Genomic DNA, 24,884 nt, shown 5'->3' on the forward strand with positions numbered 1-24,884 from the left:
TTTATTTGGTTGGTATTTGATTATGGTCAGGAAAATGTGTTTCATCATATTCTTGAAAATGTACAAACCATAAACCCAACTTTACTTTCGTTATGTCCTACATACAATCCTACCTGCATACATTTAAATATTGCACAAAAGCTGAAGCTGTGAACACTGAAACCTAATTTAATTAATTTAAATATGTAATTTATTTTATTTGTATTTTATTTGGTTTGTTTTTTATGTTGATCTGATTATTTTTTATGTTCTTTGCACTACACATCACATTTACATTGCTTTGTTAAAATGGTAAATCTGTGTAGTTTAGGTTTATTTGCACAATATAGAAATAAACAATATTATTATTTAAGTTATTTTTAAAGTTTTGATCTGTCATATTTTTTATTGTTCAAACTGTTTCTGTTTGTGAGATGAATAATAATGTTATAGTAGCCGAAGATTGTTTTTATTGTTATTTTATTTATTATGTTAATACTTTCTTCCACCTTTAAAGATTGTAATATTGTAATGCCTGTACACTTGCTTGTTGCTGCTGCAACAAATATTTTCCCCATTTTGGGGTCAATAAAGTATCTATCTTAAAAGTATCTCTTGATTCTCGTCCAGTGTTGATTTTTCTCTTTATTGGGTCTGGCTGTTTCAGACGGAAATCATAAATAGAAACGTTTTATACATTTTCCAAAAGTTATACATTAATGTTCGGCAGCCTCTGCTGTTAGTACTGTAAATCATTTTCAAAGATAGTGCCGCTGTGCAAAGAATGTTGTTTGAATTCTTTAACTTTATCTAAAGTGTAGTTATAATAAAACTTTAAAATTGTCGCTCAACTGTTTCACCAATAGCAACAATAGTTATTTTTAGTCTTTTTGATGGTTGATTTTAAACACTTAATATTTCACATTGTGAATTTTAAACAAGATACAATAGTTACACCCTTTCAAAAGTCATACATTAACTAATGCCATGGATAGTTTAAGGTTAATGTTGGAATCGGGGGAGGAGCAATAAAAACAGCCATTGTGAATTTGTGGTTATTTTTATTGAAAACTGACAGTGGATTATTTGAGCTGAAACCTTTTTTCCCTGAATTAGTTCTACCAAACAGCCTCTTAACTACACTATGTTAAGATGAAATACAGTTAAATATTCAGACATTACAACACAAAACTGATGCAAACACAACAGGGAACGATTTTCTAAAAAGCTTTCATAACCCACAGAAACCATCCCGAGGTTCACCTTGAATTAAAACATGGTGGCGGGAAAAGGCAAAAATCAGCTGTTTCCAGACGAGACCTGTGCCTGCTGTACACACTAGTAACTCGTATGTGAAGAGCTGTAATTCAAAATGTTATATTCAGACGCGAGTGAAATCAAAGGGGACATTTATGCACATATTCTGGGGTTAATACATCATGTACATTGAATGGACAGATCCACCTTTGACTTATAAGGGTCATAACTGTTAAAGTGGCTCTCATCAGACAGAGTAACACAGAAGCCTATTTGGTAAAAGATCTTATTTTCACCAGGACAGCAGTGTGGGTAGTTTGTTACAACTTCCTAGTGAACATATCCAAAGTGTCATGGGGAGAAAACAGGAAGAAATGCTGCCTTTATCGATCATAAAACATTTCAAACTGGCCATAAATCAGTTTTAGTAAATGAGCAGGTCCTACACAATCAGGATTCACAGATATAGAATATTATTCGGTCCACATAAAACTGGATTTTTTTAATATTTCAAGGAGAGTAAAGTAGGGAAGAAGGTTAATATTTTCATAAACAATTTAAAACAAAAGCTTTTCACATCGTTCCTGTGGATGGTTATCCCCCTCTGTACTTCAGTTATACATTCAGCACTCAGTTGATGCAGTTCAAAAAAAGAAGTTTCTATTGCATAAGGAGATGATTAATCTTGCCTAAACACTGTCACTACAATAACAGACCATCACATGTGCACTTAAATTAACATGTATCCATCACAGTTTGCACCACATCTTTTCTCTTATTCCACATCTTCTCTGACCTTCTTCCTCCTCCTTTCTCACACCGACAAAACATAATTTAGAACATAGTAAAAGACATATTTGTGAGTAATCAGACATAGGGTTAAGGTACAGTCATTAATACGTTCGCTAAAAAACACAGGGCCTCATTGGATTAGTGTGAAAACATTAAAACATGGGTCATGAGAAATGAATAATTGCAACTCTTTGTCAGCTAGCCCTTCACTAGCCGTGTGAGTCAGGCGTCTAAAAGCTCGCCTAAAGTGTCAGCTCGTGACAGGAGGATAATCTCTCTTCACACCACACCTCAAGATTATCAGGAGTAAAATACATTTACCACAATGCCATAATTATACATCTGGATAAGATGGGGATAAAATACGGGCTATAAACAATATTGTTAAAGGGAAAATAAACCAATATAATGTCAAATAATACCATTTAAAAAAACGACCCGAAAGAGGGATAATGAGTCGACGGAGAGACGCCGCCTTAGAGTCAGAAGCAGCAAACAACAGTTATTCTACTAGAGATACAGTTTGAACTCCCTTTGTCATAGTATGTGGGAAGTAGATTTTTTTCTGTGTTAAAAGTGTGTGTGCCCCCCTATAGGTAGGGGTACTGTGTGAGGCGCCGGGGGCTCAGCTGGTAGGCGCTGTAGGCCTCGGCGCGGGGGGTCACGCTGACGTACGGAGAGCCGGCGGCAAACGGGTGCTGGTAGGCTGCGGGCAGGCCGTGCAGCAGGCTGCTGACCGAGTCCTTCCGCCCGGACGGGTCCCTCCTGGAGGACGCTGAGGTGTACGGTGCTGCATAGGCGGAGGGGGAGTGTCCGTGGGGGGCGTGGCCGCGGCTCAGCAGCTGCTCCATGGCCTGAGAGGCAGAGGAGAGGGCCGTGGAGGCGGGGTAGGCGTACAGGCCGGGGCCGGACACCTCGGGGAAGTTGTAGTGAGACGAGACGACCGGAGGGAAGGTCGGCTGGCGGCGCAGAGACGAGTCGCTGTGGGAGCGCTCCTGAGAGGAAGAGACCACCGGCTGGACCTGAGGAGGAGCACAGAGGCATGAGAGCAACGAGGAGGAGGAGAACATCAGCTGTGAGAGCATGTTGTCTGTGCATGGACTACGTTTAAATGTTTGCTATGTTTTTATTAATACTGTTTATCATTATGTATTTGTTCATATTCATTTTAGTGTGTTTCATTTCTCAATGCTCTTCTCATGTGATCTACCTTGCCTGGTTTTATTTCCTTTTGTAAAGCACTTTGTTAAATTGTTCAATGGAATTTCTATATAATAATACATTTGCAAATAATTTCAAACAGTCTTTAAGTTTTCCAGGGAAGATATCTGACAACATTTTCAGACAAGGCCTAACGTGCATGAATGACTCTACAGCAAAGTCTTTTAAAATATTCGCCCGCCCCGCCCTATTCCCAACACCCCTGTTTCGCATAAGCACTTGAGTCACTTCCGATTGACGACTCAGAGCAACCCGTGATTTCTTTTCTTTTGGGATTATGACTGCCGTTTCTTTGTGTCTACAGATGTCAACATCAATCACCTGTTGACATAGTGAGCAAATGCAGGTTTTTTTTTACCAGTGAACCTGCAGTAGTGATATTTATTGATTGATATGTTATTGGTGGCAGTGTTTGCAAAGGAACACCTGTTCACATCTAGTGCCGACAGCATAGTTTACCTCCTGGGTTCGGCAAATAAATCTAATTCTTTACCAACATCTCACGGCAGTTTAATTAAAAAATAAAACTTTACAAGACAGTGAGGAATGTTGTAAAAACATTACCTGACTCAGGTTTAAAGGGTGTGACTGGCTCGGCAGCAGCCTGTTCCGCTCCATGCTCTCCCCGGAGCTGCAGGGCTGCCGGTTGGATGATCTCTTCGGCTTTATGTAGTTCACTGGAAATTAAATAAATGAGTTATCAAGTTGGGTCAGTCACATCCTAAATAAAACGCATGGTGACACAAACGGATAAAGTTCTCACCAGTGTCCAGGCGTCCACGTGAAGCAGCTCCTCGCTCCGTGCCCTGGGTTTTGACTGAAGGCGCCACCACTGCCAGAGACTTGGCCTGGCGAGACGACGCGCCGCCCGCTGGGTTCAGCGTGCGGGGGAGGGGGGTCAGGGGGCTCGCTGTGGACGAGTCCGAGTCGTGCACCGTCACACAGCTGATGACGTTAGTGCGCTGGCTCAGGCCGATGCTATGTACATGGAGAAACAATGTTATTTTATAAGAAAATTAAAGAAGGTTTATTTAATGTGGACCTATCATGCTATATTTGAATAATATAGTGTAGGACCATACCTATATAAGGCATATTTATACTTTTTCTTTTTCAAAATACCAAACAGATCATGCATTTTAGCCATGCCTCATTTTGCTCAATTTGAAAAATGTTAGCTCTGTTTTTGCAAGGGCAGATTCTGTGAGAACAGCACCATCTACTGGCCTGGCATATGTACTACAGCGCTTTCGAACGGCAATGGCCGTGGCTGTCTCCTCCTGATTGGTGGAGTTGGCCCAATAGCCGTAGCGCCACCGTCCTGACGTCAGGACAGTGTTCAAATCTGGATCAGTTTTTATCAGATCCGTTGCAGCCCCTTTTTTAGAGATTTGAGTATGGAGGAAAATAGAGAGGGTTGTGTTTTCTGACACTTGGTGAGTTCCCTGGAACACCGGGGACACATATTCATGTTTAAAAGACGTACAAAAGTGCATTTTGCATGATAGGTCCCCTTTAAGTATTACAAATACAAAACAATAAGGCCCTGGTCTGCTAATGAAGTCAAACAAACATCGTCTTACATTAGTCCTTTTTTAGAAAATGGTCAAAATATAGTACCAAGAAGAATTGGATTAGCAGCTGCATCCAAAAAGATGGCAGACATTAAGATCCTTCTTAATACAAATTCTCCTTTTATGTGCTCGGTTAAAAATAAGAAGATAAATAAAAAGAGTGAATGGTGCAGAGGCGAGACTCACCTGGCGGGATGAAACTTGCGCTCATCCTCGGTGTCCGTGTCGCTGTGGATGGTGATGATGCTGACAGCTGGGCTGGGTGTGTCGGAGATGACTATGGGCTGCGACCACGCAGCGCTGAGCGGGGGCACACCGCTGCTGCTGAGCAATGACACGGCAGATGTACCCCTAGGAAGAGAAACAATAGAAAAGTTGAGTTTTCCCACCAAAAGCAAACATGGTTTCAGCAGTAACGGCAAAAGAATGTAATCCGTAATCTACGATTAAATATACAGAGTATTTTCACTGCTCCTTTTCATTAATCAATGGTTGTTGTGTTCACATCTAGTGACAAATAAACTAACTACTGCTAAGGAATTTGTAATTAAATGAGTCAACTTCTCAGAAGCCACTTTAAGGGATAACATCTGCTGGTACTGGATGTGATAGTTATTTTTAGGCATTTGTCATTAAGCGTGAAAGTTGAGATGCTGCAGGCTCCACCAACCTGTTCCTGTTCTCTCCCCGTCTGGCCTTCACCTTCTTCCTCTCCTGCTGGCTGCGGCCCTGGGCTGTATTCCTGCGAGGGCCAAAGTTCAAACAAGTTAAAGGGAGGGGCATCATGATATATGAACACAAGGAGATCATGTTTGTTTCAACTGACGCAGCTTTACTTCCCTCACTTTGCTCTGTTATTACAGCAAACATTTGCAGTGACTTATGTACTTACTATAATGCATACACTGTAAGCCCCAGAGTTGGGGCTTAAAAATACTATGTCTAGTACTTAAAGTGGACCTATCATGCTATATTTGAATAATATAGTGTAGGACCATACCTATATAAGGCATATTTATACTTTAAAAAAAAAAAAATACCAAACAGATCATGCATTTTAGCCATGCCTCATTTTGCTCAATTTGACAATTTCTAGCTCTGTTTTAGCAAGGGCAGATTCTGTGAGCAACAGCACCATCTACAGGCCTGGCATATGTACTACAACGTCTCCAGCGCTTTCGAACGGCAATGGCCGTGGCTGTCTCCTCCTGATTGGTGGAGTTGGCCCAATAGCCGTAGCGCCACCGTCCTGACGTCAGGACAGTGTTTAAATCTGGATCAGTTTTTATCAGATCCGTTGCAGCCCCTTTTTTAGAGATTTGGGTATGGAGGAAAATAGAGAGGGTTGTGTTTTCTGACACTTGGTGAGTTCCCTGGAACACCGGGGACACATATTCATGTATAAAAGACGTACAAAAGTGCATTTTGCATGATAGGTCCCCTTTAAGTAAAAGTGGAAGTACCAGAGTGTAAGAAGAGTACACAGTACAAGTACATATCCTGTTTTGCAAATGTTACTCAAGTAAAAGTACAAAATAATTGGCATCAAAACATTTTCTAAGTACCAAAAGTAAAAGTACTCAGAATAATATATATCATATGTTTTGATAATAATTATTGATGCATTCAAGTGTTATCAAAGCAGGTCACTAGTTTTAATGATGTTATACTGCAGGGTAGACAGGATGTAAAGTCTAACTTAAAGTCTTATTTAACTGTCGATTACATGTCGCATTATTAATCCAAATCTGCAAATTAAGCGAAGGTATTAAATAAGTGTAGTGGAGTAAAAGTACCAGATTTGCCTCTGAATCTGAATGGCAGTTAGCAGAAGTACAAAGAAGCAAAAGATGGGAACTATACAGGAAGTAGTACAAGTACAGTACTTGAGTAAATCTACTTAGTTACTTTAAAACACTGGTAACCCCTTGATTAAAAAGGCGCTCCAATGTATTTGTTGTGACATTCAAATGAATGACGAGCGTCTCAAATATGTAAAGCTATAAGTTGGTAGTTCATAATTGTAAAACAAGAATGAGACTGTTCAGACTGATGAGTGGTGGACCGACCTCCAGCTGTGTCCCTGCTGCGCGGCAGCTTCTGAGTGAAGTGTTTCCAGGGGGGACTCGGGGACAGTGGACTGGTGGGCGGAGCTGTGGATGGCCACGCCCGGGACCTGCTGCCATGACGACGGGATGAGGATCTGCTGCGTGCCAGTGGGCCAGGCCTGCTGAGAGAAACAACAGACGCTCACACTTCAGTACATCTACCATCAACGATCGGATATTAATGCGTAAACACAACTTATGTGATCGCTGGAATGGGCCAGACAGACTGAGCCATGCTGAGAAACAAGTCCAAACAACAAATGTCTTCCGCAGGCATAAGCACAGATAGATAAGCGAGCAACTTTTCCCAAGCCATTCCCTTAATAAAGCATTGCCCTGCAACACAAATGGACGAGATGATATCATGCAAAGCCCAAACAATGAAGCACTGTAAACAGTCAGACGGGGGATAAAGACAAGAATACACAGGAGCACGGTGCCTGTTAAAGAAGAAACACTGAAGAAAGAGATTAGTTCAGTCCACTGATGCCACACAGTCTGCTGATAAGCTGTGTGGGGAGAAGGCATGCCACATGTTCGGGGGCTGAAACAAAAGATGCGTGTCAGAGAGTCGGGGGGGCTTTAGTGGGCTTTGTAGCTGCAACCTCCTTTGCTGTAAACAAGGAAGGACGGGACAAGGGAAGCTGCAAGCAAAGCGCAGACCAACGCAGCAACACATGCTCCATGCCCTCAGCACACCTATGGGGAGAGACTGGGGAGGGGAGGAGTGAATGGTATGGGGAGGGGTTGTCCTTTGGAATGGATAATAAACGATTAGTCAATTCTGATTTAATGTCAAAAGGGGATTTGAAAAAAGTATAAAAAGGACTGGTGAGTCCAGGGTCAACATTTTTTGAATTTTCCGACAAAATACGAACCAAGCGACCATAAGTCTGACAACAAGTCTTCATGTGACTATGGCAAAATAAAAGGTGAAAAAAAGAGTAGCCGAACACGACATGTGGCACAGAGGAGGAGGGAACAAAGCAAACATTAATGAAGAAAGTAGGAGTGGGGCAGGATAGAGATGGCTTTGTTAGTTGTAGTGTGCATGTGTGTGTTTCTTCTTTGTTGCTTTACCAGCACTGTGGCTGTGTGCTCCAGGAGGGTGGGCCGACCCACCCCGCCTCCAAGCCCGAGGGGCAGGGAGTACTGGGGTGCTATGCCTGCTGAGGGTGGGTGCAGCGTGGCCACCATCAGGGGGGTGCAGGAACCCTGGAGGAGGGAGGGAGGAAGGGAGGGGGGATAGGGGAGGGCTGCGTTAGGTCCTTCAAAAAGGCTGAATCTGAAGAGAAACACACTGGCACCACGGGCCGACCGGACCCCTGACCTCTGCAGTGGGCAGACCATAATCCTACGTTTAGCAAATCACAATTAAACAGCTTTTGGAGCCTCCTGCATTAAACATCTGGCCACCATCCCAGAGAGGACACTGGGAATAAGAGAGGCCTGGTCCTGGAACAAAGGCTATGCTTTTGAAGTCACATCTTTTGTCATTTCAAAGGTTAATGGTATAAATGCAATTAAATAAACAAGGTCTCCACTGAAAGCAAACCGTATATCTGAAGAAAATGTATACATTTGCAAATCCTACAACCTGCCCATGTCCCTCTCAAGCAGCCATACATGCATGCTTCCTCTGTCCATCTTTTTCAAAAGAAAGGGTGCCCGTACAAGCTTTGTGTCTCTTCTTGAAAGACTACATTTAAAGATAACATCATTAGCCCCAGACAGATATCTGAAATGTGACTGACCCTCCAGACTCTTACCTGTGTGAGCATACTGGGCTGGAGCTGCAACGCCTGAGCAGCCTGGTTCTGAGGTACTATGGGTACAGAGTTCTCCATCCTCACAGGGTAACTGGAGCTCTTACTGGATGCCTGTAGCCCTGAAAAACAATAAAATACAAGTGATTACAAAATAAATTAAAATGAAGGTAATGTCTCACAGCATTGAAGTATCCCTTAAAGAGTGGGATGTTGAGGTAAGCATCTTATTAACATTCATAATCTGCCTTCAACTATAGCAATAAGTAGATGTTAGTAGTGACAGCCTGACATCAAAATAACTGAAGTACAATCTGAGGAAACCCTTCTTCGTATTCAAATTGGAATAAATAACAGTGAGTGGCGTCTTCTGCTGCAACCCCTCATGTTGTGTTTTTCTCAGTCTGTTTGCAGCGTTCTCCTTTACCTTGGATAGTGGAGGGTGGGCAGACGATGAGGGTCTGCTGGAAGGGTTCAGTCTGGCTGCACAGCCCAGCAGCACGCGTTGGGATCGGGACGCTCTGCTGAGCGAGCCCGGGAATGTTAATGGTCGCCTGCTGGTACAGAGCGGGCTGGTAGTTCAGCAAAGGCACGGCCCCCCCCGCAGAAGGCACCTGGTGGAGGAATTACAGAAGACCACTGATTAAAGACAGAATGAGTGGCAACGTTCATTACATCACAAAAGGACTTTTTCAAGCACAATGTTGAGCCTAAAGAGACAACGTGATGTAATTGATATCTGTCTTTCTTAAAAACCAATTCAAAAACATATTCACATAATCCATTGACCAATTTGAACGTTATAGTGAAGCACTGTTTTGGGCTCAAATATTAAAACATGGCAGTTAAAATAAGGTTTTCAGGTTTTTCAAAAGTTAGAGTGATTCAACACAACATGACACGTCTTGAATGCACGGACAATACTGGCCTGATGGGTCAGTGGTGCGTGAGATAAGCTGCGGAGAGACACACACACACACCCTCACACCTGACCAAAAGCATTAGCGCCATCTGACAGACAACGCTGAGGGCTCAGACCCCACAACCAGTGCTTCTCAAGGTCATCTTGAAACACACTGCAGGGCATTCTCCCTCACAGTCCATCCTTAGTGAGTATTAGCTGCAGCTCTGTAATGTTTATTTTGTTGGAGAAAGTGCTTTTCTAATTTAATAGTATGTAAATGTGGCAGTGAGTAATTCACTAGAAACTGCCTCCCTATAGCATTAGTAACATACAAGTGAAAAGACTGATAATGGTAAAAAAGTAGTGGCGGTTCTAGAACATTTTACATGGGGTGGCAAAGGGGGGGCAAGAGCTCATGCCAGGGTGGCATGGGAGGGCGGACAGTACGTGGTATTTTATACTGTATAACCTATTTATTGTTAAATCATGCCCTAACACAAGTGTTCTTAATGCACAAGAGAAACAAGGTGTTCAGACAAACAAACTAAAATATAGTATAAAACAGCTCAATACATCATGATACCCTATTTCTGTTAACTGTAAGTACACTAAAAGTACTTCGTTATAATTAAGTAAACACATGACATCACCCATTTCTTAAGAGAGCTAAAGGTGACCTGTGCAGCAACACATTTCAATAAATATTTGTCAATACTAAGAGCCGCTAGATTGTGCTGCTGTAATGGAATATTACAGTGTGTGGTAGTGTTACCACTGAACAGGTCTCTCTTGAAAATGAGACCTTGTGTCTCAATGAGATTTTACACCTGTATAAATAAAGGCTAAATAAAAAAATAAATGTATGCAAGAAGAATAAAAACATACCATGTGGTCCAGCTGGAGTCTCATCTGCCTCCTGATCCCTGCCTCTGTCCCTCTTTCTGACACTTCCTCTTTATTCCTCACATACATTTATTCTTCTTCACTAATATCTTCATCTCCTCCTGGCTTCCTCCTGCTCTGACCCTCCTGGTCTCTTCATCTCTCTTTTCCTCTTTCTGTGCATCCTGATCACTTCTCAGATATGTATTTGTGTTGTTGTTGACTCACTCCAGCTACTCTGGCCTGCAATAGTCTACTGGTGAAAAGCACTGGTACAAATGCTTGTATAACTTTACACGTTAGGGCCATGTAGCTGATAAGTAGCATATCATAAATATAACATCTGAAAGTATTTACCAAGCGCACACAGGCAGCTGTGTTTAGACCCAGTTTGACGGTAAAGGATGTATCCTGGTTTCATTTATCTGGCCTCATTGCTGTGATGTGTAATGTACGTGGATTTAATAGTACCGCATAGTTTAGCAAATAAAGTGATCGATCTCGCAGCTAGCGCTGTCTGCGTAGTATTTTGTAACGTAACGCCCCAAACAGCGACCGTCTGTTAAACGCTATCGATTCAAACGGCAGCGTTTTATTAATATTTTGTTTCAAGCAAGCTCTCATCTTTAGTAAAAACAAAACCAGTCGAAGGGGAAATGCTCCCAGGGGAAGCTGATCCAACTTCAGGTGCTGGGACAGCTCGCTCCCTCTCTGCAGCGGTGCGAGCCGCGGTCTGTGAACGCCGCTCCGCAGTTTAATGCAGGGCCGTAGCTACGTTTTTAACGGGCCTAAAATGATATTTAAAATGATTCACTTTTAATGAATGAACTACTTGTTTCGTTGCTTGAGAAGCTTGTGGACACAGTGTAGGTTTGTTTCTACAAGTACAGTTTTAGGGACACAAAAGTTAGGGGGGCAGCTGGGATCCATAGATCCGCCCCTGTAAAAAAGCCATGACATATTTAGTTTTGGGCAAGAAAGGATGAGAGATGGTTGCGCCTCAGAAAAAGAAAAAGCTGAGCAAGATTTCCAATTCTGAGCAATTACATTTTTATGAGTTCAAGAACCAAACAAAATATTGGAAGGTGTTATGTGATGCGTTTGAATATTCAGGGACTTTTTTAGCCCTCACTAATTTCAACTACTACTGTTGTGTGGACCAGAGTTCCCGTTAGAATATTTTTTTGCCGGTCAACATGTCCGTTAAAGTTGAAATCTTCCGGACAAAATTAGATAAGTGCCGGTTAAAGGTCTTCTTTGTTATTTATTGAGCTTTAAAACAAATTGATATGATTCGACATTAAACAAACTAATTATAGTAGATTAACTACATTATTCAAAAGTGTACAGTAATTTACAAAAACGCGGGAATAATAAACGGAGCGCTCTCTCCTTCTCCTGACAGCCCGTCAGTATCATGCAGCTCGCGGATCCAGTAATGAGTGACCCGACAGTAAAACTAAACATATCTATAACTAGTTTAGGTAGTTTGAGAGGTAATTAAAATAGCTACGTGTGATTTTCTAACCTGAAGTGTGTTTTGCTCTGCTCGCCGCTGCAGGGGATCATGCAGAGCTGCGTGTCGACTCGTCAGCAGCAGCCGATCTCTCTCTCCTGTCAGATTAGACTTTACTCGCATTTATGTCCATATCGATCAGATCTAGCTAGTTCTAGCTAATGATATGACTACCTGCTTGTTAAAAGACACCTAAACAATAAGCGTCGCTATGCAACCGGATGAGGCCACAAAGTATAGCGCAGCATTATGCATTTGTTTACATGCCCACCGGAACCCCGAGGCATTACCAACAGATCAACGCACAATCAACCCATACAGGACATCTCTTTCTCCACATTAAGTGTTAGACATTAGAATTGACAATTTTTGTCTGTCACATACTCTTTTGTCTGTCACATACTATTCTTGTCTGTCACATAAGTGGCGCAACTGATGCGGTATTGCGCTAAGGGAAAATTATTTTGACCGGACATTTTGACCGGAGAGATTTAGATTTGCCGGACTTCAGCATATTTTACCGGTCATTGTCCGGTAATTACCGGCTAACGGGAACTCTGGTGTGGACCCTGTGAAGTGATTGGTCGTACCTGGTTATGCTGGTTGAGCTGGCTACTGAAGGTAACAGTGAGGTTGCCGGCGGCAGCGCTGGGCACTGCGCTGGTGGAGTACAAGGATTTGCTGCTATCGTAGGAGCTCCGGCGCTTACAGATCTCCATGTTCTGGAAGCAGGACTTCACACTGGAGAGGGTGGAGTAATAGTGTATGAGAAAAAACATTCAAGTAAAGAAAACATAATAGTGCAGCAGTGACTAAAAGAACATCTGCACATCACACATACTGTGAGCTGTGGGGGTAATCCATGAGGTGGCTCATGGTGACAAAGGGGTGACCCAGAGTCTTCGTTGGCGTGATCCTTTTGTCAGCATCTAGACGGAGCATCCGCTTCAGGAGGTCTATAAACTCTCGTCTATCAGCTTTCTCTGCCAACATGTCCGTGCCCTCCAAATGAGAAGACAGGTTGACCTGGAATACAAGAAATAAAACAACCAAATTAATCAGACAAATAATAAGAGTTAGAGGTAAAGACATTTCTTGGGTTTGAGAGCATAGTATTTTTATTTAAAAAGATGTTACTTGAAAAACTATTTACCTGCATCATGTCATCCAGACAGTTGAAGATATACTTCCTGGCCTCTTTGGACTTGATACCCATCTCCATTTCATGCTCTGACGAGGTCTGGCAAATATAAAAACATATTTTGTTTGTTATTATTTGCAAAAACTATATCGGAATCAGAATACCTTTAATAGTCCCACAGAGGCAAAATGTACATTGTTACAGCAAAAGTGAAGATTAACAATTAACATGAAGTGATATGGGTAACATTTTTTACATATTCAGTCATCTTCTGGTAACGGTGATCGATCAGTTACAGCCTTCAGATAGGGAGACACTAGGAATATTATGAGATCATATTAACCTTAAGCCTCCAGAGTGGGTAGCTGGAGTCAGGTCCTCGATTGAAAAAGCGGCTGGTCTTTGTCCCCGCGCTCAGCAGGTACTCTGCAGGCAGGCCTTGGGTCTGAGAAATGTAACGGATCTGGAGAAGGGAAAACATATTCAAGTATAAGACACACCAATAAAACACACCAGTAAGTGCCATGGATACGACTAGTGGGTAGTTATGCTTGTTTCTCAGCAGCACGTTGGTATCTCCTGATTTATAGCAAAACTAGCAGCTCTAGGAGTTTCTAAAGTACATATACAGTACTTCCATGACACGCCATCAACTAAAAACTTGTAGCCTCTTGCAGGCATTCTTTGTTGCCCAGATAAGGCCTGGGGAACTCTAACGTCGGTACTGACCTGGTCATACTCAGAGGCCCCCGGGTAGAGAGGCCAACCCAGAAACAGCTCAGCAATCACACAGCCCAGAGACCACATGTCGATGGCCTCACAGAATGGCAGACCCAAAATTATCTCTGGAGCCCTAGACAGTGAAGAGGAGGTTAACCAATTAGTACCAAGACTTGAGCTACAATGTTGTGTCATAGTAACATGGCAAAAGTATTTAGATGTATTGGAAGAAAGTGGATTTATTCGCACGAACCTGTAGTAGCGCGACTGTAAGTAGGTCGAGCAGACAGCTTTGGACACATGACTCGCTGAGCCAAAGTCAATGACCTTCACCCTGTAGGGCTGTCTGAGGGGGTCCACCAGCATGATGTTCTCTGGCTTCAGGTCTGCATGAATCAGACCGAGGCTTTTCAGCTTCATCAGCGCTGTAGCCACCTAAAGACAATAAAAAAAACAGTACAATTAATTCACCTACGTAAGAATGAAAGGCGCATATCTGCAACTCACAATTAAGTAATAATAATAATGGGTTATAAAAAGGTGTAATGAATGTCTGCCCAGCTCACCTGCTGTAGGATGGGTCTGATGTGCCGCAGGGGGAGGGGGCTGAACTTGCTGTGTTTGAGAAAGTCGTACAGGTTCTGCTCCAGCATCTCAAACACCAGGCACGTGTGACCCTTGTGTTGGAAGCATTCGTATGAACGCACAAAGTTGTACTCATCTGCGTTCTCTGCGCTGAGCCGGTTCAGGATACCCACCTGTTGGAAGAGATACAAATAACCCTGTTTAATTTGTCAATTATAGCTGGTTCACTTTCATAACAAGAAAATGAAAGTGAAAGTGTGAGGAAGGGCACAATAATGCTGTGGTACGGAGGTCAGTTACAAGTTTCATTTAACCAGTTTGCTCTAAAATGATTGATAATGTTGCATCAACATGGTAACATCTGGGAAGCAACTCCAGGTAATGTGATAAGGCAATTACAATTTATCCAGAATTGGACCAAACCCAACCCGTATCAGAAACAATGGGGGGCAAAAGAGCAAAAAGCACGCCAAAATTCAAGGCGTTTCCCAATAAAACACAATCAGAGGGGGCAAAAAGTGCCAACATTTTTCCTGTGAAAATAACATGTAATTTTTAGAAACTGAAAGACCCTCTGACACAGGGGGGCCGCAGTGTTAATAAAATAACTTTTATATTAAGCTGTAATTAAACTTGTTCAGAAATGCACGTTGGATTGTCTCATTACTCCGGAAGCTTTGACTGGAGATTTCTTCAGCTAAATCAGTTGGGACCACATAAATGTTACACACAGCGCTAGCATTTTATTATTAATTCTGCGAGACATGAAGCTCTCTGCAAACATTGTCAAATAAAACCAGTAACCACAACTACAAAAGATCAGGATACACAAATGAATGAATCAACAAAACTGTGTTACCTCAATTTGGCCCTGACGAGCATAAGAAGGATGGTTTTTCAGGATCTTGATTGCCACGATCTCATTGGTGCCCCTCTTCCAGCACTTAGCCACTTGTCCGAACGTGCCTCTTCCTAAAAACTCCAGCACTTCATAGCTGCAGGACACGGAGCAGAGGATCTCGTGCTGCACCAGCTGATAATCCCCCTCCCCGTTGGAGCTGCTGCTCTTGGTGGTTGTAGCTGAGTGGGGTATAGACTGGCCTGTGCCTCCTCCGCCACCCCCGGTACGGGTGGAGTACGTTGCTGCAGGGGCTGAGAGCTCCTCCAATATTTGGACACTGCCACAACCGCTCCCGCTGCCTTCAGTGGTCTCCTCCATCTTTCTCTTCTGCCCGTGCCTGTGCCCCCTTGTTTCGGAGGTCGTCTCTGTGTGAGCGTAAGAGGAAGACGTGGCCTGCTCCACCACACGCCGACTGGATCCACGAGGGAGACTGCCGGTGCTATCAGCGGCTCGCACCACCACTTGACCTCTTGAGCCGGGCGCTGTGGGGGGGAAGACCAGAGATGGTGCAAAGGGTGCCACGGCCATGGCTGGGGCGAAGGTGTATGCCGACTGGCCCGCTAGGGAGCTGTAAGCTTCGGAGGTGGACACGTCCCAAACATTGTTCTCCACCTTCACCTTCTTAACGCGGCAAAAGGCACTGGAGGAGATGGAGGGGGGGGAGAAGACCTGCAGCTGAGAGCTCATCGCTGAAAAGAGATTGATGTGGATTAGATCAAGATAAAAAAACTAAAACAACAAAGAGCTATGGTACTGTAAGAAGCTCTTAAAATTATAAATAAAGTTTGCAATCTGTCTTGACAGACTGCAATGCAACATAAACTCAGTTTATTTGGTATACTTAGCAAAAACTAGTGCAGACAGATGCAACAGTCCATCCCATTTATATCAATGAATAAATAATGAAAACAACCCTCAATATAATTCAATACACCTTAACAGCACCTCCAAACTACAGTCTCCAAAATGAGCATCAAGTTGAACTTCCTCAGTCAAATAGTTTCAACTAAATCGATTAAAGGATTGATTGATTACTCTACTAACCAAAACATTTCAGGAAACTGTATTGATCATCAATTCAGCTTTTCATATATCAAGAAAAATACCATTATGTTTCTGGTTTCAGCTCAAATGTGAGAATTTACTTTACATTTGATAGTAAGATGAATAGCTTTGAGTTGTACCATGCTGGCTGGACAAAACAAGGAATATCAAGAAGTCCCATTGGCTCTGAGAAATTGCGATGGGCATCACGTCTTTATATTTAAAAACCATAATGAATATTTGATCAATTAAATCAATAGACAATGAGCATATTCATTGGTAGTGAAAATAGTTAACAGAGCAGCAATGCACACTTATTAGCTTCATGAATGTAGAGTTGTATTGCTGCATATTAGACAACAATAAGTTCAGTTAGCTGTCCCTTTCAAAACAGACATGCCCCAGAATCCATTACATTTGAAAGGCAGATAGACTTTTAAACTATATTGTGTTTATTCTGTCAAAACATTATAATTAAAGAGAAGGTACGGTATAATCTGAAGGGTTGCAACATACACAAATAAACTGTTTATGTTATGGTTATTAGAAGAAACCTTGAAGGCAACATTTTTTAGGATTGTTTGGAAGGTTGCTGGAAACTAAATGTCATATAGGATGTGTAGAAAGACAAAACATACATATTTCCCATCAATTATAAATGCAAATAATGGATGCAAAATAGATTATGCAAGCACCAGGAAGGAGGAAACAAATACATGTGTATGCCATAACATAGCTCTTTAAACGAAACCATTGCTGCACAGTCAGTGTTATGCAATGATAAGCTTGGATCCAATAAAGTGGACCCGTGTGTAATGATCCCCGGTTAAAATACACTTTCCAGTTAGAAGGAAAGGAATTCAAAAAAGGTTTTCTTACGAATGCGAAAACATAAAGCAGGTAAGATCCGTCCCATTGTATACAATCTATGGTTCCGACAGGGAAACTGTGATGGACCACAGTGGAAACCAAGCTACTGTTTTTAAATGTTACCAAATCCCTGACACATTTGGCAGACACATTATACGTTTGGCCTTCTCTTTGTTGACCATCTGCATGACACAGAAATACTTTATTATAGAATCAACAAGGACAAAATTACTTAACTCGCAAATGCTAACAAGCTAACGCGTTAACTTCGTGAACATATTGCGTTTAACGAGCATTTGCTTATTTAACAGACATCAAATTTGGTTAAATTACATACATTGCATGAAAGGCAACATTTGATTTAATAAAAGGTGTAAAATACCGAAATGGATGTTATCGCAGCGTCGAAAAATGGGGCTTTGTCCAAGGTTTAAATCCCACTGCAGTCTGCTGGAGCAGCGTTATCCGATTAGCTTCCGCTAGCTACCGTCAGATGCTAGCTAGGCCTGCATTGTTTCTTCAGCCGATGGAGAGCTAGGCAGCAGCAGAAGGCGTCACAGTGCCGAGTTTTCTCAACAAAAACACACATGTGTCCTTGTATTATTATATTAAAATCCTCTAGTGCTAAAACATATGTACATTTGTTAATTAAAACATTATAAATTATACTCTAAAACCGCCTGTCCTGAAGCAGCAAATCCACTTTTTCACAGGAACAACCACGTCCTTATATCAGCTGCGATTCCTACGTCATTTCCGGATTTTACCGTAATTACTGGGATAGGGAAGCACACAGAGATGAGCACTATTTCTTACACAATTAGCAACTAAGGCTGGCTTGGTTAAGATATCATTTGACAACTGTTATAACATGGCCATATGATTGACTAATTTGGTCTAGAGACATTTGAGATCGTTTTTAACATCAAAAAGGCTCACATTTTACGGTAAAGAGAAATCGAAGTGACGTAATCTACAAAAAATACCAGTAATTTTCCGGTAGGACCAAAATGTTCCACACGTCGTCGGACAAACCATGTGAACTTAAAATAGTCTCTAAAGGAAATCCAATATTTGGCAACATGATGAGGGGATCACACATTTAAAGAGTATGAAGACAATGTGCAGGCAGCATAGGCGTCATTTGCGCTGCATGGGGACATGTCTCCACCATCATTTCTGAACAAAAGCCCATAACTCGGCTGAAGCTGAGAGGAAGAGCTGTTGTCTTTCAGTCAGGAGGTGGTGAGTTTAATTCCAGCCATGCCGTTATCATATTGTTGATTTATCCTAGTGTGTGTGCGGCTTATTAAATGTTCTCACTGCTATAGTGGAGAAGACCTGTTAGAAATCCCATCCCTTACACTCCTGTTACTGAGTTTTAGGTAGTAGCAAAACCTTTTTACCAACACCAATAAACACTAATAAACATTTATATCTGGCTCTTGAGGGCTCTGAAGTGAAGTGTACTTCTTGCGCCAAATCCATCAATCAAAGTCAATCAGAGTGTATTTATTTAGCCCAATATCACAAATGTTACTTACTTTTGTCTCAAGGGGCTTTACAGTTGAACACGATAACGCCGGAAATTCCCGGTGCTGTAAGCTTTTAAAATATGTATTGAAGAGAGAAGAGCCACTTTGTACAACTTGACACAAAGCTTCCAAATGAAAGTGTGACTGGTCAGAGGAAGTGAAATAAAATATTAAAGCAACTCAAAGATATTGTTAAAGACACGTGCACTTGTTGAAACTTTCACAGCAATTGAAAGTAGCCTACATTTCTTATAAATGTTGTCGTATCCACAGAATACGAGGCTACCAAGCAAAACAAGTTTCTCCAAGAAACACAGAAATTAATAAATATATAAATGTATGTGAAAATAAATGTAGAAATACATTAAATATATATAATGTGTGTTCTGTTTTATTCTCGATTTATATTTATTTATTTCCACATTTATTTATTCCTGTATTTATTTATTTTGTCTTGTGTTTATTTATTCCTGTATTTATTGCACATTTATTTATTTATTCCTGTATTTATTGCTGCATTTATTTATTATTGTATTTTATTATCCCTGTATTTATTCCTGTATTCATTTATTTTGTACTTATGTCATGTTCTCTCCTCCATGCTCGTTGTGTGCATAAAGGTACAATTTCACTCCAAATCTCATCACAGCAAGACCTATAGTTGGGTTTTCATTATGTTAAAAACACATTGGTGGTCCAGAGGTTTATGCATTGGTTTTTCATGCAGGTGCTCGAGGTTCAACACCCAGGGAAGGGACATATTTTGTCTTCTGCTATGCTGATAATCTGGAGAAATGTCCCCACCACTTTTTCTAACAAAGTGAAGCCCATGATGTGCAGGCAGAATGTTAAAACTGGAGGTCAGTAAAGCATATTGTTGTGAAGTCAGGAAAAACACGTGAAGAATCAGAGACAATTAACTATTCAAGAAACTTGGCAAAGGACACATTAGTATTTGCAATAAAATGTTCTGATAATGTCAGCAGAGATAAAGGAAAGGGCAGTGGGCTGTACTATGTGTGAAACTGGTACAATGAAGAGTTTTGGGAAAAGAGACAGATCTGGAATTTATAACAACTGAAATTTGGGTAATATGGTTATATCAAAAAATGTAACTTTAACAATTATTGTGGAATACTTTTTTATTAGAGATATTAGAAGAAATTGCATATTTAGGGTTTTATCCGATTGCTTCATCACCCCCTTTCTGTACATTAATGGAAGATATACTAAATTAAAGGTTAACATATACAAATAGTGGACCAATGAGGTGTAGAAATACACTGGATCCAGCTTTATTAGAGTAGGAAATAAGAAAAGCCCAGATGATATACTTTCTCTAAATAAATACTAGGCAAATAAAAATAAGTTAAAGTGCAAATTTTTCTTTTTATTCTGATTTCATTTTACAGCAGAAATTATGTAAAGCATTCAGAAGACATTTTCCACATATAAGGGCAATATTCAAAACACTTTGCATGGCCTCAGCAACAAAATATTCTTTTTAAAAACATCAACAATTTAGTGATGCTTGTGCATGCACGTTTGTAAAACAAAGTAAAAACTAGGCTACAAACAAGAAAAAAAAGAGGAATGAAGGACTGAGATAGGCATGGAGAACACAACAGCAGGCAAGGTGGGAATACAGTAGGAAATGAGAGAGATAGAGAGGTGAAGAAGAGGAAGGCAAGGAGAGGTCTAGCCATATATTATCAATAAGGGTCTACCATTCTAGCATGCAATGGGGTGTTTGGCCACTCCCTCTCAAAACAAGGCCTGAAAGGTTATACCATTCATATCTGGGCGGACTCATGAGTACAGACGCCGTCTCTGCGCGTGTCTACCAGCTGTTTACTATGGCAATATTTCTTTATTTTATTTTTTACTACTACTCTACATACTATTTTTACAGTCACCATCCTCTCCCAAAACATGAACACACTATTGATGAATTAGCTGCAATCTGTGTGTCTAGTTTCATGTGTGTGTCATTTCTTTGCGTCTGTTGTAAAGCGCAAGCATTTTGATGTTGGTGTGTGTGTGTGTGTATTTGGCTGTGTGTGCATATATATATAATGTATAAAGGAGTCCAAAGCAGTGTTCTTTGTGGCTTGAGTTGTGCTGATGTGAGAGGAGGGGACGTTTAAGAGGAGCGATACAGTAACATGAACGAACCTGACAGCGCCGTCCTAACCAAGGCTGTCTCTCAGTATAAGGAAAATTCAGAAAACATGTGAAACACACATAATAGAGATAGCCCAATTGTAAATTGTTCAATATACTATCTCTTAAAACTCTTTATAATTAAGAAATTGAGGTGTTACGTGGCCTATTTTCCTTTAAGAATGATCTATATCAAGAATCTTGTGCGTTTAAGACAAGAACATGTATATAAATAGAAATATCATTTTTTCACTTGCTTTTATTTGAGTATAATCAAACTAAATCCTATAAAATACGGGATTTGGAGATTCTTTTTTTCCTTGTAGAAAAAAGTGATGCAAACACAGCTCGGATGAGGCAAACATCATCTGCTGCTTCACAAAATAAGACTAATTTGAACATTTGTTGATACTAAATTAGAGAATGAACAACTGGAGTATTCCTAACATACACAAATATGTACACATACATATGCATCGACAAATGTACACAGTCGTGGTACAACTCTGTGCAGGCCATCATCACACTCCACACACCATCTCCCTGTTCTTCAACCCTGAGTAAAATCTAAGGGACAGATTTAAATGTTCCCAAAGACATAAGCACAGAGAGAAAGTGTGTGGCATATTTGTGTGGGATTGTGTACCTTTGTGTACCGTATGTATGTGTTTACGTGTGTGCATATCTGTGTGAGTGAAAGACAAAGAAAGAAAGTGACAGCTATTTCTATCCTCTGGAGAACTGCTGGGTTATGCTTTCGTTTAAATGCTGCGAGAAGGTTTTTTTAAGGAAAGACAGACAAAGTAAGTCCCTGCAAGAAAACACATCTTCCTCCCAACAACGACACTGAGATCTTGAATGGACTTAGTGCCTTTCACACACAGAGGCGGAATCTATGGTTTTCTTGTTCTAATACTGCAAAATTGACACACAAGTGGGGGCATAAAGTGATACTGTAATTACTGATTTGACTCATAAAGCAACACAAAGCATCAGGCCATGAGCGTTCATTCATACCACTGACAAATTAGAGCTTCTAACTTAGACTCGGATCAAGTTTAACACTGTCATTTTTTAACACACAGTTTAGGAAAATAAACAGGTAACTGGCAACCTTTTGGAGGACATACAATAGATATTTCCTGATATTAGCTTGCACTTTTCTGTTAAATCGAGCAGGCACTTTCTAAACAGAGCTTTCCAGAAGTCTAAAGTACACGTGGTATCATAATGGCAGTGACAATGAATAAAACAGAAAAATAAACAAATGATATGTAAAAAAGGGGAGGGGAAGAGACATTCTGTTTGAAGATGGAAAGCTTTGACTGGAGGCCAGGCTGGACCCGCTGTAGGTGTGAGTAATGGTCTTAATAAAAGCTAGTATGTTGCTGAAGCACAACCACATTGTAAAGAATGTAGCACCCTCTTCACCATTCATTGCATTCATAGTAAAACGACCAAAATCACCATTAATAACATTTTCATACTTGCATCATCTTCGTCTACACAAACCTCTGAGCTTGTCTATGCTTGAGCTACTACTAGATCTCTTCTACTGTTTATTGTCTGTGTGTGTGTTGCCTCTGTGGATCTTACTGATATCTTTTGGGTGTTGGTTTCCCCAACGTAACATATTGTTAGGCAAAAATAGCATTCATAATAATTGGCACTACTGGCAAAAAGGGTTTAATTTTTGCTAGCCAAGAAAGAAAAAGCACAAAGTGTAAATGTTTTTGTCTGAAATCTCATTGTTTCAGCTAACTTTGTTTTCCCACTTATATTTCTAACATTAGATTTTTCAGTAGCATGCTTTAACAAAATGTTCTTTTCAGTAACACTTATACTGGATACTCTTAAAGTGAAGCAGTTAAAATCCTCTCACAGTCCAGAGCCACTAACATGTTCTTTTTGCTGTTTCTTAAATCTCATGCACATTACTCCGTTTGTATTATCTACATTATTTACAAGCAATACAGCCATCCTGTGTACCCAGGCCTCTGTCTTAAGTTCTCATTATGGGAGTAAAATAATTTATAATCTTAAATACAGTCCTCTTATGAAAAAGTTTCAGGGTCCTCGTATCCCCTTACCTCGTCAGTTTATATACAGGAATATGCAATAGTCCAAAATATGGATTTGATCGCCCATAAGGGCTAATATGGGGACCAATGCCCTGTATAGGGGCAGGTATAGGACCCATGTCCTGTACAGAGCAAGCATAGAGACCTCTCAGAGTCAAGAAGTCAAGGCAATGGTATGTGACTCTCTCCTCAAACCACAGTTAGGATTTAGAGGTTCACGCAAAGAACAAACTAACAGAGACATTTAACCATTGGAACATGTCATATTTTACCACACAAAAGGGGAAAACCAGTCTCAAGCTGAACCACTCTTGAGCCAATTAAATAAATAATCAGACCCTTAAATAAATAAAGACTTTTTTTTTTTAAAAGCACCCAAAATAAGTCATTTGTCCTTACACAGTTCACATTACACAGGGCAAGGATAAGTTGATGAGGACGTAAGTGAGACACAACTACACATAGAAATACAAAAGAAACAACACTAAAGCAGTTTGGCAAGCATGCAGGAGCTCGTGGCTCAAACACATGCATTGAATTGAACAAACACGGACACACCACGTCAGGCGAGCAAAGTGCTGCCTCTGAGAACGACTCCATACAAAGTCCATGTAACAAATTAAGACATCGTTATTCAGACCCCGACCCTTATCTAACAATGCCCCTCTTACATTCAAGTGCAGTCCCTCCCCTTTTGATCGGGTGACTGATTAATAGGTTTGTAAGCCTGTGAGTCAGAATGGTTGGTGATATTTGTGAGATACTGAATCCGCAGAATGATTCGCCTCTATAGTTCTTCACGATGATGGAGAGGAGGAATAAGCGAAAAGATCTTGCATGCAAATGCAACATAGAAGTGAGTTTTTTGGTTTATGTTTTTCTTATTCTTTCATGGATTTCTGTTTGGGTACAAAACGCAAAAGGTTTCGTATATTTTCAGCATGTTAAAGTAGCCTTTATCTTGAGCCGGCCATTCTCCGTCGCCGGAGCACGTTCCAGACGCCGCCGTGAGCGCAGGGATGTCTTCGCCAGACGCTTCCTCTCCGCGTTCTCTCGTCTGACTCGTCGACTTGCTCTTGCAAAGAAACATACTCATGAAGAGTGCAAAGAATGCCATGAGGTTAATGTGATGGCCTCCCAGTGAAACTGTGGAGGAGGATCAGTGCTGTGGGCAGAGCCAGGTCCCTGGGCTCCACCCAGCAGTCTGTCTGTCCGAGCTGCCATGATGGACACCTATCCTGTCCTCAGTCCGTCTGGGAAGAGTCTTTCCCCTCTTTAGAGAAGAGGGAGAGAGAGGGAGAGAGGGCAAGGGAGGAGAAGAATGGAAAGGGGGAGGAGGAGGAGTTGGGGAGGACAGAAGAAAGGAACAAGGGGGGAAGATGGAGGGGAGGGTTTATAGATTGCTCACAGGCTGAGGGGGGTGTGTGGGGGGACTGACGGTGGGCTCTCAGGACCCCTGGCCTTTCTCTGCTCTCTGGCCCTGGGGGGGGGGGGAAACAAACACACATTATAGATACACTCAGAGAAATGTGTGTGTCTATTTTTTCTCTTAACTTTAATACCGAAAGGCCAAACTCAGAGCAACAGGAAAAGTTATTCAGCGTGTAAATCCCGCTCAGCACACACACACCCTCCATCTTGTAAACCTCCCCACCCGTCAAGGCACAAATAAAAAAAGACTGGCAGGCCAAGCAAGACACTTAAAGTCCCCTAGTGATGTCAGTCAGAACATGCCCCCGTATGCAAGAATCGCTCCTCTAGCTATGTGTCAATCATGCAGACATCACTCAGCAGACCTCGGAGAGACAGTGAGGGAGAAAGAGAGACAGGAAGGGAAGAAGAGAG

At 41.4% G+C, this 24,884-nt stretch overlaps 2 protein-coding genes across 8 annotated transcripts in view; both read right to left on the reverse strand.

Annotated features, from left to right (window-relative positions):
- Positions 1 to 1,023: 1,023 nt before the first annotated feature.
- Positions 1,024 to 17,979, reverse strand: si:ch211-160o17.4 (homeodomain-interacting protein kinase 1). Of its 4 annotated transcripts, none has more exons than XM_034134981.1 (18): positions 17,643 to 17,979; positions 15,305 to 16,035; positions 14,427 to 14,618; positions 14,114 to 14,295; positions 13,870 to 13,993; positions 13,484 to 13,603; positions 13,153 to 13,239; positions 12,841 to 13,025; positions 12,590 to 12,740; positions 9,125 to 9,311; positions 8,701 to 8,819; positions 8,012 to 8,146; positions 6,893 to 7,050; positions 5,494 to 5,565; positions 5,010 to 5,174; positions 4,013 to 4,227; positions 3,814 to 3,926; positions 1,024 to 3,050 (listed from the first exon to the last, which is right to left on the reverse strand). In XM_034134981.1, exons 2-18 carry the CDS (start codon positions 16,031 to 16,033, stop codon positions 2,619 to 2,621), a joined length of 3,366 nt encoding a protein of 1,121 aa, XP_033990872.1. In that variant the 5' UTR covers positions 16,034 to 16,035; positions 17,643 to 17,979; the 3' UTR covers positions 1,024 to 2,618. The 4 variants fall into 4 exon arrangements, with proteins under 4 accessions (XP_033990872.1, XP_033990871.1, XP_033990874.1 ...); XM_034134980.1 differs by having other exon boundaries at positions 6,893 to 7,053; XM_034134983.1 differs by lacking the exon at positions 8,012 to 8,146.
- Positions 17,980 to 20,164: 2,185 nt separating this feature from the next.
- LOC117486564 (calmodulin-binding transcription activator 1-like) overlaps positions 20,165 to 24,884 on the reverse strand; it is a 50,810-nt gene continuing 46,090 nt past the window's right edge. For all 4 annotated transcript variants that reach the window (XM_034135076.1, XM_034135075.1, XM_034135077.1 and 1 more), the window contains one exon: positions 20,165 to 24,519. In XM_034135076.1, coding sequence (XP_033990967.1) covers positions 24,487 to 24,519 — 33 coding nt within the window. In that variant the 3' untranslated portion in view covers positions 20,165 to 24,486. The remainder of the gene's footprint in view (positions 24,520 to 24,884) is intronic.

Source organism: Trematomus bernacchii, unplaced genomic scaffold (assembly GCF_902827165.1).
Source record: "Trematomus bernacchii unplaced genomic scaffold, fTreBer1.1, whole genome shotgun sequence".
NCBI classification, from domain to species: Eukaryota; Metazoa; Chordata; class Actinopteri; order Perciformes; family Nototheniidae; genus Trematomus; species Trematomus bernacchii.

Coding starts and splice junctions, on each gene's coding strand:
- si:ch211-160o17.4 (XM_034134980.1), bottom strand. CDS start 16,033: ATGAGCTCTCAGCTGCAGGTCTTCTCCCCCCCCTCCATCTCCTCCAGT. Junction 14,296..14,426: donor TCAGACCCATCCTACAGCAG/GTGAGCTGGGCA, acceptor TATTGTCTTTAG/GTGGCTACAGCGCTGATGAA. Junction 5,566..6,892: donor CAGCAGGGACACAGCTGGAG/GTCGGTCCACCA, acceptor TGGCCCTCGCAG/GAATACAGCCCAGGGCCGCA.